The sequence below is a fragment of the Syngnathus scovelli genome, chromosome 3, assembly GCF_024217435.2.
Source record: "Syngnathus scovelli strain Florida chromosome 3, RoL_Ssco_1.2, whole genome shotgun sequence".
NCBI lineage: Eukaryota > Metazoa > Chordata > Actinopteri > Syngnathiformes > Syngnathidae > Syngnathus > Syngnathus scovelli.
The window spans coordinates 18,667,827-18,686,415 of record NC_090849.1 but is presented as its reverse complement, the minus strand read 5'-3'; the positions used below and the strand labels follow the sequence as shown (position 1 = coordinate 18,686,415).

The window sequence follows — 18,589 nt, the reverse complement described above, 5'->3', positions numbered from 1 at the left end:
TACTATGTTTTTTTTCTTTTTTGGGCATGAAAAGCAGCCTCGTGTGATCACGATGTCATTAGAAGTATACTCTCAGACAGGCCTGCTTGCGCTCGCTTGCACCCACGGGACGTCATTACCAGCTGCTAGTGAGGCAGGGACCTGAATGCAGGTCATACACACACACACACACACACACACATATGCATAACTATCGAACACCTGAGTGTGGCCTCTGACAGCAGAGCGTTACTTCTGTTCCTAAAGCTGGTGAATTTCTCATTATCACACTCCTATATTCCGAACATACACATGCACATGCACACCCACACACGACTGTTGGACTCTTGTCCCATAACAATTGGACATAGCGCATGATAGCAGAGATTTACTAGTATGCTAAAGCTAATAAATTCCTCCATATTCAGGTGGAAACCTTTTTAGACAACATTAATAAACACGCAAACACAGAGAAACATATGCATGGCAGGCAGGCAGGCATCTGTCACATATCAATTGGACACCTGAGCTTGGATTCTGACAGCAGTTTCTTTAGTTTATAAATTGATGAATTCCTTGATATGCAGGTGGACGACGTTACACAAACGCACACACAAACACACACGCTTCATTACTGTTCACACACAGACAGTTGTGGTGTTTTTGTGTCAATGTTTAATGAGGGGGGGCTGTGAGTCAGGGGACCTTGCTGCTGTCAGGAGCTCCTGTAAGTCTGCCGCCGCTACCACCTGTTCCCACCCGCTCCCTCAAGACCCCTTGACACACACACACACACACACACACACACACACACACACACACACACACACACACACACACACACACACACACACACACACGCACGCACGCACGCACGCACGCACACACACACACACACACAGGCAGGTAGCGCAAACAAAGTGCAGCAATGTAGTCATCCTGCAGCCCGGCTGACACGACAAAGAAAAATGGGGGGACTAGCAAGGGATAACATTTCCACATGACAGCATTGGGCACCCCCACCTCTGATTTCTCTGATGGGCATCTGCCTGCATACATGCTATAACGACATGCCCCCCCCCCCCCCAAAAAAAAAAACCCTGACAGGATTGTTAAAATTTAGCGATTTCTTTGGCATTTCAACCCGATGACAAGATACATTTTTTTACTATTATTCATATCACCACAAACGACAAAATTAAACGATTCAAAGGGGGATTTGCTTTTCTGTTTTGGATTACCGAAACCACCACACCTGAGGAACAACAACCTATCAGAGACAAAAGACACATTTTATTATTACGACTAACTAGCTGTGGGGTCAGTCAACGAAACGTTGTAAGGTGATTACGAAGGGAAGTGGAGCAGAAGACGTCAACATTTCAAAAATTAACTTTTATTTAAACAAAACAAAAAAAAGAAACAAAAAAAATCAATTATCGACTCATTAACAAGATTATAAAACAGTGATTTAGTTACATAAATAAAGTGATATCGGCGTATCAAATTTGAATTTCATAAGCATGTATACATGGGGTCGTCGTAATAAATAAAAAAGGGGAGAGCTTTCTACACAAACAAAGAAAGAAAAACAGCTAGAAAGACTCAAGAGGAAATTGTTGCGAGACACCGGACAACGACGTATGCACTTTTTCTTTTTTCTCTCAACCACCAGACACACATGTGAGGAGCTGCTTTGTCGTCAAAAGCAGGACGAAGAGTTAATAACACAGCCATTCACTTTTTTTTGTTTTCTTACTAATTAAGGACACTAAAGCTGGACCACCGCCTCTCACCCCTTTGAACGCGTTTGGTTGTTAGACAGAACTCCTGTTTGGTTACGTTAAAGCGTTAAGACAAGGCAAGAAGAAAAGGCTGCTTTTTTTTTTTGTTGGTTTGTTTGTCGAGACACTCTTAAAACAAAGGACACAAAAATGACGGTGCGTAAAAGTCAGACCTTAGTTGACGGGTGCGCGTGATATGAGACTCACTTAGTGTCGATTTTACTGCATGAGAAATGAATTTAAAGTGGATTAAAGCGACAAAAAATGTGTTACTGGCCCCCAGTGAGTACTTTTGACCTCCCTTCCTGGTCTGTTTGCTTTAGTCAGCAGGAATGAAGTCTTGTCCTCCTGATATGTTTCCATCACATAACCCAAAAACAAATAAAAAGGAGACAGGAGAGAGAGAGAGAGAGAGCAAACTACAGCGGCTTCAAGTATTTCACATTACATAGAATACTCTGTATAAATTAGTTAACATATACTTTCAGCTCCTCCATATTCAGACATATACTATGGCATATATACAGAGTACAATAAATGCTCGCTCATGTCTTTTTTTTTTTTTTTTTTTTCCATTGTCCTGTAGTCAGTCGTTGGTTTTGTTCCGCCTTTTTTTTTTTTCTTTCATGTGGAGGAAAAGAAGAAATCCCTGAGAACGTTCCGGTGGACAATTAGTGGCGCTTGCACACTTTTTTTTTTTCTCAACAGTAGAAAGTCTCATTGCAATGACACACAGGGAACCAAATGACACTGGCCTATTAAAGAAACGGGGGAGGGCAAAAAAGCAAAAAAAAAAATGGCATACATGAGATGGGGAGTGACGCACGTGCTTGTAGCCAATCCGAGGGCTGGGATAAGAGCGACTGATGAACACCGTGTTATATTATGTGCGACAAATCTCGTCCGTGACGGCACATTTCTGCTGGGAGCAGGTTCCACACTGCATCAATGAGGTAGTCGCTCCCCGTTCAACACAGCTCCAATCATTGGGCATGACAATAGGACACCTGCACAGTCCAATATGCTCACTTTTCATGAACATTGTCAAAACATTTTTGTATGTTAAACAGATTTAAAAGTCAGTTATGGTTGACTAATTGTTTTAAGGCATCGTTTGCCTGACACTATCATTGGATTATGTAACATTTCTATTCATTGATTTGAAACAGATTTCTTGTGTGCTGTTAATTCAATTTCTTTTGGCTAAAAATAGTGGAGAAACATGTTTCATTTGACAGCAAAGTGATATTAATAAAACAAATGTGCGGATTGACTGGAACACTCAACACTCTCGACTTCCTAAAAACAAACTTTTGAAAACAATTTATCAGATTGTTCTGAAAAGGTGAATTTCATGTTTAACCTTCATGAAATTTGACTTTTTGGCCATTTTCTACTGTCGAATCAACAGTACTGCTATGGCCTCAAAATAGGAATCATCCAATCACATTTGACAAGCTTGAAACAGCTCAGTAGAATGCAGCTGCAATAAAACAAAGTCTGGAATTTCAATAGCGCTCTTATATCGGATTATGCAGGTGTACCCACTGTTAATTTATAATCCGGCTTGGATTAAATCCAATGTGCCACGGCTGCAGATCGCCGCATACATCACATTACACAGGTGGGTGCTAAGAGCACAGTCGTGCGTATTGGCGCTGGGAGAAAACTAATGGCTGCTCAAGTGCTCCAAAAATGCTGATGGCGGCTTTTTTTAAGATGTGCAGTGTTGCCTGGCGCCCCCTGTTGGGGGGCCCGGGGGCCAAAGGGGAGGTGCTCTGTGTGTTTTTAAAGCCTTAGTTTCTCTTTCGAGGATGCAGTTGTTGTTTTTTTTTGTTCTGCTTTTTTTATGACGAGCGCTACTGTAGAAGGCCTTTAGCCACATACTGGTGCATCTCAACACACTGGAAACATTCATTTGAGGAGTTCAACTCAAAAACTTGCTCTTACATTGAGTGCTGGCGGGCCGTACTTGTTTTTTTTTAAAACGGACAGACAGGGCAAAATAATTTGAAACAATAACAATAATGTTAAGCTTTTGCAAGTTCTTTTTTTGTTCCCTTTTGTAGTCATTTAAACAATAAAACAATTACCGAACATTATTTCTGACTTCAGAACTAATGACTCCTCAATTTGTTGTGTATACGTATATAATGAGACGATTAAACATTTGGTTTCACCATCATAAAGGCCCTCCAAGGGGAATCTGTAATTGTGCCCCATGACAAAAACAAATTTGACAACCCTGATCTATATCGAGATTTCACTCCGTGCTGTGAATCAAGAATTGCCTTATTGAATTCAAATCCTGAATTACAACAGAGATCCTGATGTATTGAGATGCACTTGTACAACGCAAGAGAGAAAGATAAAGATGTTTGAAAACAAAATGTTGTTCTCCTTTCATACACACGCAGACCCACAACATTCACGTGACAAATTTCCTCTCGTGAAAAGAAAAAAACACTTCTGTACAAGTAGTAGTAATAATATTATTATCAATAATAATAATAATAATAATAGCGATAATGTTTGTAACGAGATCAACAGCAAGAACAATAATACCGCGTGTGGCTCTGTGGAGTTTGTTTTTTTCCTTTTCCGCTTCATCGCTTCGTTTCCACGTCCGTTCTCTCTCTTTTTTTCCCGGAAGTTCCAAAAAAAAAAAAAAAAAAAAAAAAAAAGGCAGACTCGAGTCGGTAAAAAAAGTAGCGGCGCTCAGCCGAAGCGCTCCCTCACCAGCATCATGAGTTTCTTTTTGCCCTTGTAGATCTGTTTCAGGTTGTCTATGAACTGCGTGAATTGGATGTGTCCGTCGTGCGCCATCATGAAGGTCTCGCGCGCCTTCCCAAGGAACTCGATGAACTCGCTGTAGTGGCGCGGGCTGATGTGCGTGAGGCGCGAGTGCGTGGTGTTGATGTAGGCCCCGATGGTGGCGTCCAGCAGCTGCCTAAGTGGCGCCTTGTCCAGCGACATGAGCTTGCCCGAGTTCCGCCGGCTGTGCAGCGCCGACACCATGCCAGGCGTGGTCAGCGTGCAGCGGCGCAAGATGTCCGAGAGCACGGTGGCGCACTTGACGCTCTTCACCACCAGGGGGATCACGGCGGCCAACTCGTTCTTGCCCAGCGAGTGGCTGAGCGCGCAAGCCCACAGCACGTCGTTGATGGCCGGGTGCGTGTCCTGGTTGTAGCTGAGGTTGAGGTGCGCCATGGCCAGCGTGGCCAACTTGTACGCGCGCATGGGGTAGCCGCGGTGCTCCATGTAGCGCGCGATAGTGAACAGCTGCGTGTAGCTCATCCCCGTGGCGGCGGCGTCCAGTACAATCTGGTAGGCTGTCTCGAAGGCAATGTGGTCCTTTTCGCAGAGCGTCAGAGCCGACAGGGCGCAGTTCTGCGGGTCCTTCATGGCGCACTGCAGGGCCAGCGTGCGCGCCGACGACGCCAGGTTCTCCTGCTGGTGGCAGTCCAGGTGCAGGCGCACGATGGTGCTGTTGGACATGACCGTGGTTGCCACGATGCTGGTGGCCTCGGTGGGAGTGAACAGGGTGAACCAGCTCTGCATGATGCTGTCCAGCGCGTACACGCCTGACACAAGCACGCACACACACAAACACACACAGGTTGGTCAATTTTGGGACCAAAAATGACAGGCCGTGCTCCTGGCCCACTACAGCAGTGGTTCACAACCAGTGACAGGAACGTCCCCGATCTTACCTATTTGGTCCAAAAATTATTTACGACAAATAATGGGACATTGTTTCACTTGGTTTTTGCTAACGTTGACAGGCAGAACAATTGAATGCTGCTCCAGTTGATGTCAATAAACCTAGTTTGCGATTGTGCAATCAGTCCACAATGCTAAAATCTTCCTGTATTGTACTTAAAACATATGAAACACATCGTCGACTGGTCGACTCTGAATTGAGAAAAGAATTTTTGGAGAAAAAACAAAAAATGAAGGTCAGCTTGGCCTTCATTTTCTGTACAAAATGCCCCTAAATTGAGTGAGTACAACTTAAATGAAGGCAAGCTCCCTTACCAACTTCAGTGGCACATGTGACTAACCAGCGCACCATTTCCCGCCGCCTCCAGTTTAACGTGGACAGCGTTATTCTCATCACCTGATCAGGACAAAAACAATCGGTAAGGCAACAAGACTTCAATAGAAGCGTTTCATTTTTGGTCCTCTAGTGTTGGATGAAGTGGACGGGGCCACACTCGGTTCTGCACCCCAGTTACCTGCAGTCCCAGCTCCAGGGCAACTTTTAGCAGCGTGATGTCGGGCAGACTGTCCATCAGAGTGGCGATCTTGAACGCGTCCTGCGCCAGTTTGAAGATGTGAGACGACGAGTGGATGTTTTTCTGGATGGACTCCAGAACTGTCTCCAGCCTCCGACTGTCACCTGAGATATCAAAAATAATAAATCAAATTATTTTCTGCTTGTAACTGTCATGTCTGGTTTATTGCATATCTAAAAATATGGTTGAAAAGTAACAGACTTTGCATCTTCCTATTTGATACCTTTTGCTAAAACTAGTACAGCTTTGCTTGTGTGTTGGAGTGCGCACCTTTGGCCGCGGTGAGCATGGTGGAGGCCAGCTCGCACTGCTGAGACTCGATGTGGCTGAGGGTGAACCAGCGCGGGTAGCGGTTGGGCACCACCGACACAATATGATGAGGCCGCGACAGGTCGCCGGACGATGCCGTTGTTTCCAACACGGGCAACCTGAATGGGGGGGGGGATCCCAAAATATCAATAACATGTTCATCTAGGGGTGTACTTACTTTTGAATGCTTGAGACAGCAGGAACTGGAACTCAGAAGGACACGGTCAGAGCCAGCAGGAACCACGAAGCGAGAAGACTCGCAAGAGAAGCAAGACAAGTTTATATTCTGACTCGAATGCTCTGTATTCAAAATAAAGCCAACTGCTGGATGCAGCCTGGCTAGTGTCTGGATCAGAAGATGAGACGCATGAAGTCTTTGAAAGGGACAGTTAGCCAGTGCGCATCACTGACTTTTTTCCCCTCCGCTCTAATTGCTTCTTATCAACTCGGAGCCCAGCAACACCTGCTGCGGACAGAGGAGCCTCACCCTCTCATCATCCTCATCATCGTCACGGCAACACGGAGCGGGCCGAGCGTTCCGCGGTGCCTCATCTCCTATTCCGCTTCAGTCTTGAGCCACGGTTCCCTTTTCAAAAGGTCTCCTCCGCTTCACAAGGCAGCAACCTGGCCTCCTCTCCACCAATCACAAAGCTAATTGAGTCCGCGGGGAAATTAAGGGATTCACCTTCCAGCCGCACAGGGCCTGGACACACATCAAACAAATACCGGCACACACACTCTCACACACAGACCTGCCCTTTTGGAAGACATCAAAGCAGACTGGTGAGAAGCAAGGCGATGCTAAATGCCAACTTTCAATTCCACTGCGCGTGATGATGTCCGATATGAAGGCATGTTCAAAAACACTCCACTTTCTGCACCGCAATTACCTTCAAGTGAGAAGGCGATAACAACCCTGTTGCTTATAGATGCTACTGTGACCTTGCTACCTAATGAAGTGCAATGTGATAAACTCATTTAAAGTTAAATACAACTGAATTGTACGTAAAGGTAATGATTCTTTTGTGTACCACTAGAAGGGGCCCAAGTAGCACACTTTCGCGGTTTTAGACACCGGTGGCCGGGCTGCGACGGAGCTTGAAAGTGGCTGTGGAGCTTCACCCAACCTCATGGGTGAAGTACCCGGCAGGGTGGTGGTGATTATGTAACACAGCCCCACTGTTATGCAACATATGGCCCCTTTAAGCAATGCTTAGCGTTGGCACTGCTTTGATTTTAGCAAGCTTCTGCTTTCTGTTCTGCTCATTCTCATTGGTTTGAATACGAACTAAATTTGAAAAGATAGGATTTGGATAGTGGTGACAAGTCTTTGTGCTATTTGGAACATTTGTATATTTTCCAGTGTTATGTTTTAAAATTGAATATACATTTGTGGTTGATCTTTCATTATGTTGTACGGGTGAGATAAATAGACTCCACTTTTTGCATGACCACAAAACATCCACACTGCAGCAGGAGGTGATAAAAAACCCTGTCGTGATACATTCAGCAGTGTGAACAAAAAATGTGAGGTTTTCTTCTCTCTTTTTTTTGATGGTCAAGTAACAGCCGGGCTCCTTCCTCTCACGCTATCCAAAAAAACAGTCACTAAAAGCCTCCGCCACATTGGGGGCCCTTCTGGAAGATTCCCGGGGTGCGGTAAAGCAAGAAAAAAAAAAAAAGGGCCCCGGGTAAAAATGATGGAGGCCTCATCAACATTCCACGCTTTGTTTGGTTTGCACCAGAGAGAGCCAGAGGGCCTCCAACTGGATGGGAGCTCGACGTGTTAGGGGTGGAAATCCATACTGGGCTTTTGTTGTGCCGTATCCAATCCCCAAAACGACGGTCGCGCAAGCATTTACTCAAGCACAAGTACAGTGGGACCCCAACTGTGGGATGCAAAATGGTGAATGTAGGCTGCATCGAAAACATCTCCGTGTGTTGTGCAACTGTCGACTTTCTGTAATGCTTCTCTTCATTTGGGTCATGGGTGAGCCAGAACCTATCCCAGCCGACTATGAGCGGGATGCGGGTTACACTTTCTCTTTTGCCAGCAGCCAATCGCAGGACAAAGACAAAACATTCAATTTACCGAAATGACTTTAATTACTACATTCCTAATGGCCAGGACTTTGGTGCCATCTTGTGGCATCTTATAGTATATTAGATAGAGCATAAAAACACCAACCACAGAAAAAAATGTGAATAGGTGAATTGATGAAGAGTGAAACTTGAAAGGCCAATGTTAGGTTTCCAAAGAAAATTGTACCACTGGAATCCAAAACCGACCCTAACCTTAAGAAAAGTAACAAAGATGTAGAAAAAAGAAAGCATATCCTGGTTTCACTCCAATCCTAAGGCCCCCAGATGAGATATCTGGTCAGCATCACCATGACGACCAAGCCTCCCCTGTGTTACAGTCCTTTCCTCATCTCGACTGTAAACACCCTTCGGCCCTCGTCACTCTTGGAGCGCTCATCCATCAGCTAAGCTGCACATCCGCTGACAAGAGCCACGTCCATACATAAACCACGTTTGGGCGCCTCTGGGACTGTCATCTCTTGTCATTTGTCAGAGCGTTACAGAGAGTTCACTTTATTAAGGACCCCACATGCAGGGAACTATTTTAAACATTATACTTGATGTAGAATGTTTTTGATGCGTCTGCCACAATTTAAAGCCAATGTCATTGCTTTAACATTGTCGCAACGAGAGCATAAACAGTGCTGCGTCGTCAAAGATTATGCGGCGGATCAAAGGTTGTGGATTATAGCGGGGATCTAGCTTCATTAGCATTGCAAGTCTCGTATCGCCTATGGAAATCTCAATATGATAATACCGGCCGCTTCGGATTCAGCTACTCAGCTTCGGAAGAGCGGCGATAAGGAAAATGTGCAAGAGCGACAAGATTGCGCTTCTTCTTCATCTTTTCCTGCGCTCTTCTTTTTTTATTTTAACCTCACGAGCCAATCAGCGAGCTCCGCCCACGCTAAGGGGTGGAGAATGTTTTAGTAAGAAATGTACATAGGATGACTATGTTTAAAATGGATTATTAAAAGTAACATAACAGAAGTAGCACATGTGCAAATGTTTATTTGCGCCTCAATATTTACTCAAATTTATTTTCATTAAAATTAACACCAACGTGTTCATTTGTTATTAAGAGGGACCACTTTACAGGAAGAGAAATTTTTCGCAAGTTGAGGCCTTGGGTACTATAACTGCTTTTTATTTTGCGACAAAAACGAAAAAAACAGAGATTTTTTTTATTACCATACAAAAGCACCATATTTTTAATCCTAAAATTGTAGGGCTGAAAATAATTACAAAATTATAGCAAATGCCTGTTTCCATCTCATTATAGTGCATTTGCACTTTGTATGAAATCTACAAAATTGTCATGGAAAAAAAACCTCTTTACACACATGATTAAATAAATAGTTGCACAGAAGCAGCCTTGCGAAGTCAAACACAAAAAGCATGTCATGTGAAAAGGTCTGCCACTTTCTCTCTCTCGCTCGCTCTCGGTATGTATCAATGATAATGTTATAATGGGGCCATTAAAATAGCCCCGGCTCCTTTACCTCCTCCCCTATATTTAACTGTCCGCCATCCCGTGGGAGCGCTGAGCTATACGCTCTCATATTACACTACGCTACATTACACACATTCATTATGTGCTGAGTAGACACCACCGGGCTCCCACGAGCACCCATAAGTGGCCCGTATTATTCTATATCGGCCCGTTTCGCACCACAGCGGGGAGTACGGAGGCGTAACAAGTAAGGGAGGCTGAGTCGGGGAAAAGTTTGGGGAGTGAGAGGCAGTGCACTGCATTCGACAAATCATTCACGTTGCAGACAGACAACCAACTGTATTTTCCCACACTTCCCAGTTCCTGCTGGCCCTTTTGCATGCAAAGCAATGTGTGTTTGTGGTGTGTGTGTGTGTGTGTGTGTGTGTGCGTGCCCCCCTTCTCCTCATTACAGCCACACTAATTACACTCTCATTAATGTAATTAATATCCACTGATCCAGTTCCCGTGAGTCACAACATCAAAACACAGCAGCGCAGTCTGATTAACACACATTGTCCACACACGGCTGCGCGCACGCAAACACACACAAAATAGAGAGATCACACACACATGGGCACGAGCAGGACGGAGGCCAACACAAACACACACATGTTAAACATGCGCACACGCTGCAGTCTTGGTGACGAGATATCAAGCATGATCAGTGTCCTGAATTATTAATCCAGTACAAATGATTAACCCGAGCGCTTCAAGATTGATTTAACAAACACAATGGCCAATCTTTGAAAGCAAGTGCTATGTTGCAAACTTTCTTTTTTTTTTTGCTCATTTTAAACATTTTTAATGGTGAAGTCAAGTCTAAAATTACAGTACTGTTCTATGCTGCGCCACTATTCTAAATGCAGTATTCTGTGGATGATGAATTAAGGAGCAAAATCTGTATCGGGGCGTATCCATTTTCCCTTGCAGTCAACTGAAAATGACATCACAGCTTGGCCAATGTCACGGCTTACCTGTTTTCCGGGTTTAGTCACATGATATTCACATTTCGCAAGATGAGCCCTTGGGCACTGTGATGTCACTTTTAGTTCCCAGCAAATGGCAATAGAAGCGGGCACGTCCTGGTGTGTTTGTTGTTTTTACTGTAAAGTTTATGCGTGTGCGTGTGCGACACGGTGAGCTTGTATAGTGGATAACGACGCGGCTGAGTCACCAGAGAGCAGTGCTCCACTGCTCAACAGCCCCTGATTTGTTTGGTGATGACTCAGCACAGATTAAGTGCTTAACATTCAGTCTTGCGTGCATTAAATGGGGTGCGAGTCCCCAAAGTCCAGATCTCAGCCATAACACCCTCCCCTTCCCCTACAAACAGAGTGGATGTCAGGAGGTGACAATGGTTTTGTGTCTGCTCAGGAGACAACCAAGGTAGCTATAAAAATAAAAAAGTGTGTGTGTGTGTGGTGCATCACCTACCGCATGGCTCTCAGTGCAATTTTGTACGCCAGTTCAGCGTCATGAGGTAGGAGGGAGGTGAAGAGATAGCGGGCAAAGGTGTGCATGGGGACGCTCTCTCGATGGACGATCTCCCCCAGGCCGGAGTACGGACCGGCTGCGTGGAACAAAACACACAAGCTCGTTGGACTGTTGTTTTCACCATTGTTTTAACCTGGATTCCATGCACACAACTCTCCTCTTTTTACTAAGAATTCAAATTTGGAGGTGGTCTACTTCTTTCCCATTATTTAGATTTTCCTTTCCGCAAAGGAATTTCTTCAGGTTTGGGATTGGCTAAAATGCCCTAAAGCTCCACCTGTGGTTTGGCATGTGGTGCGTTTTCACGTGGGCTGCGATATTTTTAACCCTGTAGTGAGAAAATAATGTGTTTAAAAATAGTACAAATACACATAGTCATAGAGTGGTCTATCCGTTGTGACCACGTGGTGTTTAAACAAACAATGATGTCAAAAACCATATGCTCGGGCTTGGACTTGCACTCTCTCTCGTGTCCCACCCGACGCCGTCGTTATTTTAAACCCCCTCGACCGCAGACCACATCACAGGGTGGCGAGGTTGTGGTCTCAAAGGGCCGAACGGGGCGCGGGAGGGGGCTGGCGCTCTCGATTAGAAACAGAGCCAGAGGTGGGTGGTCGCACCAGGCCCTGGTTTAGATGCTGATGGGGGTTTGGGTGGGGACCGGAGTCAAATTTTGACTCCTCCCTGTTGTGGCATTCTGTAATGTAAATGAACGCAGGGGTGTGTGTGTGTGTGTGTGTGTATGCTGACACAATACGCCGGGTGTTGCAAGGCTAAAAGGTTCACTTTGGTCAGCTCAGTCTCTATTTGACGCCACAAAATGAAAGGATGAAAAATGAAGTGGTATCTTGACTTGAGGTGATGCTTTGATTTTCTTTGTTGCCTGTCAAAATTTAAGTTAGCTCCTCGAGTGAAGTGGTAATAAAAGTCACAGTTGCCAAGGTCATTTCAGGAATTTAATGAATGGGGGAAAACTCAAACAAATATAAAATGAGAACAGTCATAAGGAAAGGCTGACTCATGAGGTCAAGCCCCTCCCTTCCAGATAATTACCCTTTATAAAACCTAGCTGCAATCTTTAAAAAAGTTTCTATGTTGATTCAAATTGGCAAATCAAGGTACCACAGTGGTGAGTCACAATGTGAATGCTGTTATGAGTGTGGATGTGTTTCAGTGAGTGGTAGTGTGTCTCACGCACGCACAAATTGGTCCAAGTCCAGCATTCCCTCCTACCTTCAAGCAGAAAGACAGCCTCCTTGCGGAAGATCTTGACCAGGGAATCGTCCAGATCCACTTCCTGAAGCTTGGCCAGCAGCTGCTCCTCATTGCGGCACACCTTCTCCTGAGCGTAAAGGCCGTCGGGCATGACGCGCTGCTGGCCCAGACCCATCAAGGCCGTCTCCACCGCCAGCGCCACGTATGACTCGCCGTCGCCCAGCAGTCTCTGCACGGGCATCCGCTGCAGGTCTGCCCGAGTCACCACGCTGGAGCAGTCTGTTGAGAGGACCATGAGATGATTATCAAATTTGGATCCTCTCAATTAGCGCTCACAAATGTGCTGTTAAAAATATTTGAATGAAAAACCAAATGTTCCGTTCTTGTTCAGTTTTAAAAAGTACAGTCACTAGTAACTAAATGACCAAGAAAAGAAAATAAAAACTTATGTAGGACTTAATTTAGGTCTCTCAACCTAACATTTCTGAAATCGCGCACTAAGCAATTCATTGGTGAGGATTCATTCGGTTTCATCAATTTGAATATACACATCATTAGCGGTAGCTACCTGAGAGGTCCAAGCAGGTATTAGATCCCTCCTCTCCTATCCGTCCCGACTCTGTTAGAGTGCTGAAGAGGGTGCCGATGGGATCCAAAGGATGTCCCACCCAGCCCTCCATATTTGTAATGGAAGTGTGGCCTTTATGGAGCAACTCTGAGACAAATAATACATTTATCAGCATACGACTCCGAAAGGTAGTGTGGAGTGAGAATGGAGTCTGACCTTTTTTGTGCCGGCGGAAGTGCTCGAGTTGCCGCTGCTGTTGTCGCCGTAACGTGTTGACTACGGCGATGGCCAGACGGAGTGCTTCTCGTGGGTAACCGTGGGAACGCAGGGCATCCACCCTGGCGCAGGCTGTCGGGACGTGTTCTAAGATGAAAAAGAGAGAGATGGAATTGAAGAGATGATGGACATGTCTCTCATGTTTCTATTGTCTCCACTCACCGTGCCACAAGGGCCAGCCGCGCGCGTCAAACAGGGAGCCCTCCTGGTTGTCGTGGTAACAGTAGTTGGCGTAGAGGTCACTGGCGATGATGTGCTGGAGGTGGCGGTCCTGCCAGTGCAGGTCGCAGGCCTCGATGGCTCGAGTGAATACGGTCCTGTGGGGCCGCATCTCTGCGAGGAGGAGCATCATCAGGAATTAGAGAATAGAATAAAAATCAGAAAATATATTGTTTAAAATGTTTCTTTTGAATACCAAAAAAATAAATAAATTTCATTGTTTTAAACCTTTTGAAAATTAATGTAGCATATATTAGACTAAGCCAGTGACAACAGATTTCCAAGCATAATTTCAAAATCGATAGTCGGTTTTTAACAGGGTATGAATGTTTTTCAACAAAGTACTCGAATATTAATAAACAATTGAGAAACAAAATAACAGTGCCGCTAATTATCCAAAGGCTTACATGCTTTGTATGCTCACTGTACATATCAAAACCAATTAAAAAAAAACTGACAGGCAGCTAATTAATTTCTATCTTGAACGCCATAAAATGAAATTGACATGTAAAATGAAAAAAAAAAACCTGCGCAACACCGACCTTGGTTGCTGTGAGCACCCTGAGGGAGCGAGTGGGTGAGGTTGGGCAGCTCGTTGCCGTGGTTTCCGTCCTCCCAGGGGCACACGTCCACGCTGTTCCACCTGCGCAGCTGCCGCAACCATGATGACTTTTGCTCCGCCTTGCAGTGTGGGTTCAGCACGATGCACATCCACAGGGCGCCTGGTGGACACCGAAACACGGAATGCTTTTTGTGCTCAAGGGCCATTTTTTGGTCATTACTCTGGACGGCCTAAAGAGCTCACGAGAGCAGCCCCGGGCCATAACACACAGCCACATCCCAAATTAAGAGGGTGTGTACACTTATGCAACTACATTATCTCAATTGTTTATTTTTACTTTCCCTCTCTAAAACATTATACAGGTTACATTATTGGTAGAAAAAGTTTTGAATTGATTCAGCCTGGTCTCATTTTATTTGTCTCAAAAAATGTGGCATTTGAACAAGGAATGTGTAGACTTTTTATATCCATGGCACATCTTGAGGGTGTCTTTCAAAGAAGCACAGCCCTCTTGAGCGGCCTCACTATTTTCCTCTTGGAGCACATTTTGTACCCCACAAAAAAGTATGTGAAAGAAATTAACTAGTCCCAAGGCAACGTAGACTGCACACACATCATTTTGGAGCAAATTGGAACAAACAGAATATGAAAAGTGTTTCAGTCTCATGAGATGTGACTACATTTGGGGAATTTTACTCTGTAGATTTGTGTTGCAAGCCCCATTGTGTGTGTGGGAAGAAGTTGAGGAGAAAGGGCGAAGACAAGGACGGGTTGTGAAGAGGTAAAAGAAAAAAAATGGGGCTGAATATAAAGAAATGCAAGGGAAAAAAAACTAGGAAACGGAAAAGAAGGAGCTGCGGACGACGACGCTTGGCTTTGAGTCTGGAGGAAGACGAGGAGCCGCAGCCTCAAAAGGAGGCAAAGACAAAAGAGCGAGGATGAAGGAGAGAGGGAGAGAAAAGAGTCGAGCAGGGCGACGTTGAGCGCGCATCACGGGGAGCGATAAGGACTCGAAAAGAAGGGTTTGAAGTGTCGACTTCAAAAAGACGAGAGCCGACGTACACGTCCAATTCCGGGAATACGTGGCGCTGAAACGGATGAGATCATTGGGCTGTCCAAACAAAAAGTGCACAACGAGAGCAAAGAGACATGGTTGTCAACAATGTGAAAGACGGCAAAGGCTGGAGACAACATGGCGGCTGTCCTGTCACGAGGCATCAAATAGTGCTCAGCTGAAGAATATGTGCAGGGATTTCTTTCTTTTTTTTTTTTTTGCAGGGCCGTGTGGTGGCCATGTTTGCAAAGTGTTCAACTGCAGTCCGGCCATGTTTGTGGAGTGTGTTGCAGCCATGGAGTTTGTTACCGAACGCCTGCCGTGTTAATCAAGAGCAGTGCAGCCATGTTAGAAGATCACGTGGCAAAATGTCATGTTGGGTGAGTGTGTGGCAGCATATCAGCCATGTTTGGGGAGCGTGTTACTGCATCTTGCCTATGTTTGAGGAGTGTTATTGGGCCAATATTCACACTGGACTTTCTGTGTGGGTGCGCTTGTGTGTGTGTCTCTCGCTGTCTGTGTGAGCTGTCAACATTAAAGAATAAACACACAAACACTTCTGTGTGTGATTGACACTGTCATAGTAAAGTCTGGGTCCGATCACCCACCTTGTTGAATCTGCGCGTCTGTGTTTTGTGTACTGTGTGTGTGTGTTTGCGCATGTATGTGCGTGCCGTACCCAGTTCGTCCCAGAGCTGTCTGTACTTGTCTGTCATGGTGGTGCCTTGCTGTCTCCACAGCGCCAGCCGGGGGTCGGCCATGAACTGCTCTGTGATCAGTGTTAACATCCTCGCTCCGTTGGAGTCACGCATCTTCAGCATCTCTCGCACCTACAGGGGCCAATAGGGAGGGGCGTTAGTATGCAATAACAAACACAAACTTGTAAGCGGCTTAAAAAAGGTCACTTCATGGACACTCGATGAGAAGAAACACACAAACTGCAAACAAAGGTCAGGTATAACAAATGTAATCGTACTCTGGTTTCCATCAAGGCCAAAAAAATCCAGACCGAGTGGGTCACAGACGTTCTTGGTCACGTTGCAATCAGAATGTTAGCAGTTAAATAAAAACAAAGTGCTTTATTCTGCATGTGAATCAGAATGTTTCTTCTCGGTTGAAAGTTTTGGAAATCGGTTATTTTTACGCATCATCATTCACTTTCCTCCAACTTAACATGTGGCCAGTCGGTCATGTGAATCAAAAGGCAAAAGCGAGGCAACTATGAAGCTATGCTTTCATGAGATGGTTTGGATACATTTTTCTTTGACGCATTGGATTTTCCAATGCCTTTTGAAATGGTCGCCTTGGTTGCTAATTGTAGCATTTCATTTCCACGGTCACATCATGTAAAGAAATACAGACACGCTTCTTGGCGTTGAGTACTTTGGGCGTCCTTGCACTGATGCCGACTCGGTTTGAGCCTGGAGGACGTTCTGAAGGCGGGCATTCATCGGAGTGAGAAGACGAACCACACATTGAACTTAAACTGGTGACACAAACTGGTTGTTATGGACACTGGCTGACACACAATTCCACTTTTAAATTTCACATGCCAGCAAAAAAGAGAACCGGTGTCATCTCTTTTCTATAGTACGTGTATTAGGTTTCAAATTCTACTCTGTGTGCATGCGTGTGTGTGTTTGTGTGTGTGTATACATAAATACAATTAAAAGAGCATGGAGCCGAGCAGCCTGGACGTTAATGGTATTGCTCTGCTGACTTTACAAAATGCACCCACCACATTAACGCTAACCTCACCTTTGCTACTGTAATGTCCTAAATAGTGCTAACTTTTGATTTATGCTATCAGACGCATATTAAGCAAATCTGTGGTAATAAATGGTAGGAATCAGCTTTTGTAGACAATTATGAAAACATTTATAGAAGAAGTAATGATAACATCGATATCGTGATATTTAGAATATCATCGTTGTCATGCCACAATATTAAAAAGAGCACATCGCCGTGAAAAAACTCCATAATGCCAATCAGTTTGTTTTTATAAACTCTACTTTCACTTAGCGTACATTGTTTTATTGAGGTAATATATGACCAATACCACCTCCCTCCATCTGCAGGTGTGTAAATAAACACCCCAGACTACGATTTGAAGCCATACGGGGTACCTTTGTGAAGGCGGAATGTTTGATGGCGCGATTGGATTTTATTAGATTGCGGAGGTGTACCTAATGTCGTGGCCCATGAGTGTATGTATATCCTTACATACTGCATATATCGTCCGCTGGCTCTCTCCAGCAATTAGCCGCAAGCTAAGAGGCAGCACAGCTCTTCTAATGCATGTGTCAATGCGCGTTGGAGATTACTTGGAGAACAAAGGTCTCCTCTCAGGAGGGAGATGAGGAGTGTATAAGTGCACTAGAGAGGGAAAATATTAACCAGATTCAGAGTAGAGACTACATTTGTCTTGTTGCGGTGAAAAAGAAAACCCGAAGGCGGAATGGTGTGTCAGGGACTGAATGTGTCGTCGTGTTTGCGATGTGTATGTGGAAGGGAGGAAGGAAGAACGCCGGCGGCTTTTGACCTTGCTGAAGAGCAGGTTGAGCTGCTTGCCCGAGCCGTGGTACCCTCCCTGGGACAGGAAGAGCTTGACTTGCTCCTGAACCTGCTCCTCGTCCAGATGCCAGCAGTTCTCGTCATCCACGCTGGCCCCCGCTGTGGGGTCCGGTGCCCCTATATGAGAAATACATGTTTGATTTTTTAAAAGCTAATAAAGAGTCAGTGGGAAATGTTTTGAATTTTTTTTAAATGAACATTTTTTACTAAAACTTCATTACAAGTAAGTCACAATACCAAAGTACAGTAGCAACAATGACTAACGTAGCATGTCTCGTGCACATTAGCAAGGGCTTTGGTGAGTGAGCGGGAGAAAATAAAAATGATAGCTACCGTTGTACACAAAATGGGACGGAAGCAAACAACTAAACAGAACAACAGACACTCCTTATTTTAAACCTCCCTGCAATCATCCCCTTCTCGTTATCGCTCCGCTTCGAGAGGTAAATAAGGGCTCTATGTAGCGTTGATTAGAGGCATCCAATCTCCCCTTTACTGTCTGTGTCCCATTAATGAGTACGGCATTGATCCTACCGCAATTTGCCTTCATCCCTGAGTCGATACCCACACACGCACACACACGAGTAGGGAAAGGCCAAACGACAAACCAGGTACAAATGACTGCACGGTTAAATGCATGCATGGCCTACATCAAATGAGTAGTAGGAATTACAGAGTAG

The 18,589-nt window shown here is 45.0% G+C and overlaps 1 protein-coding gene across 1 annotated transcript in view; it reads right to left on the bottom strand.

Moving 5' to 3' along the window:
* Positions 1-1,355: 1,355 nt before the first annotated feature.
* Positions 1,356-18,589, bottom strand: part of LOC125994563 (zinc finger SWIM domain-containing protein 6) — a 47,884-nt gene continuing 30,650 nt past the window's right edge. The window contains exons 3-14 of the mRNA XM_049763921.2: positions 17,878-18,026; positions 16,015-16,165; positions 14,262-14,441; positions 13,663-13,833; positions 13,441-13,587; positions 13,225-13,371; positions 12,675-12,935; positions 11,382-11,517; positions 6,332-6,489; positions 6,002-6,165; positions 5,802-5,883; positions 1,356-5,347 (exon numbers count right to left, since the gene is read on the bottom strand). Coding sequence (XP_049619878.1) covers positions 4,482-5,347; positions 5,802-5,883; positions 6,002-6,165; positions 6,332-6,489; positions 11,382-11,517; positions 12,675-12,935; positions 13,225-13,371; positions 13,441-13,587; positions 13,663-13,833; positions 14,262-14,441; positions 16,015-16,165; positions 17,878-18,026 — 2,612 coding nt within the window. The 3' untranslated portion in view covers positions 1,356-4,481. The remainder of the gene's footprint in view (positions 5,348-5,801; positions 5,884-6,001; positions 6,166-6,331; positions 6,490-11,381; positions 11,518-12,674; positions 12,936-13,224; positions 13,372-13,440; positions 13,588-13,662; positions 13,834-14,261; positions 14,442-16,014; positions 16,166-17,877; positions 18,027-18,589) is intronic.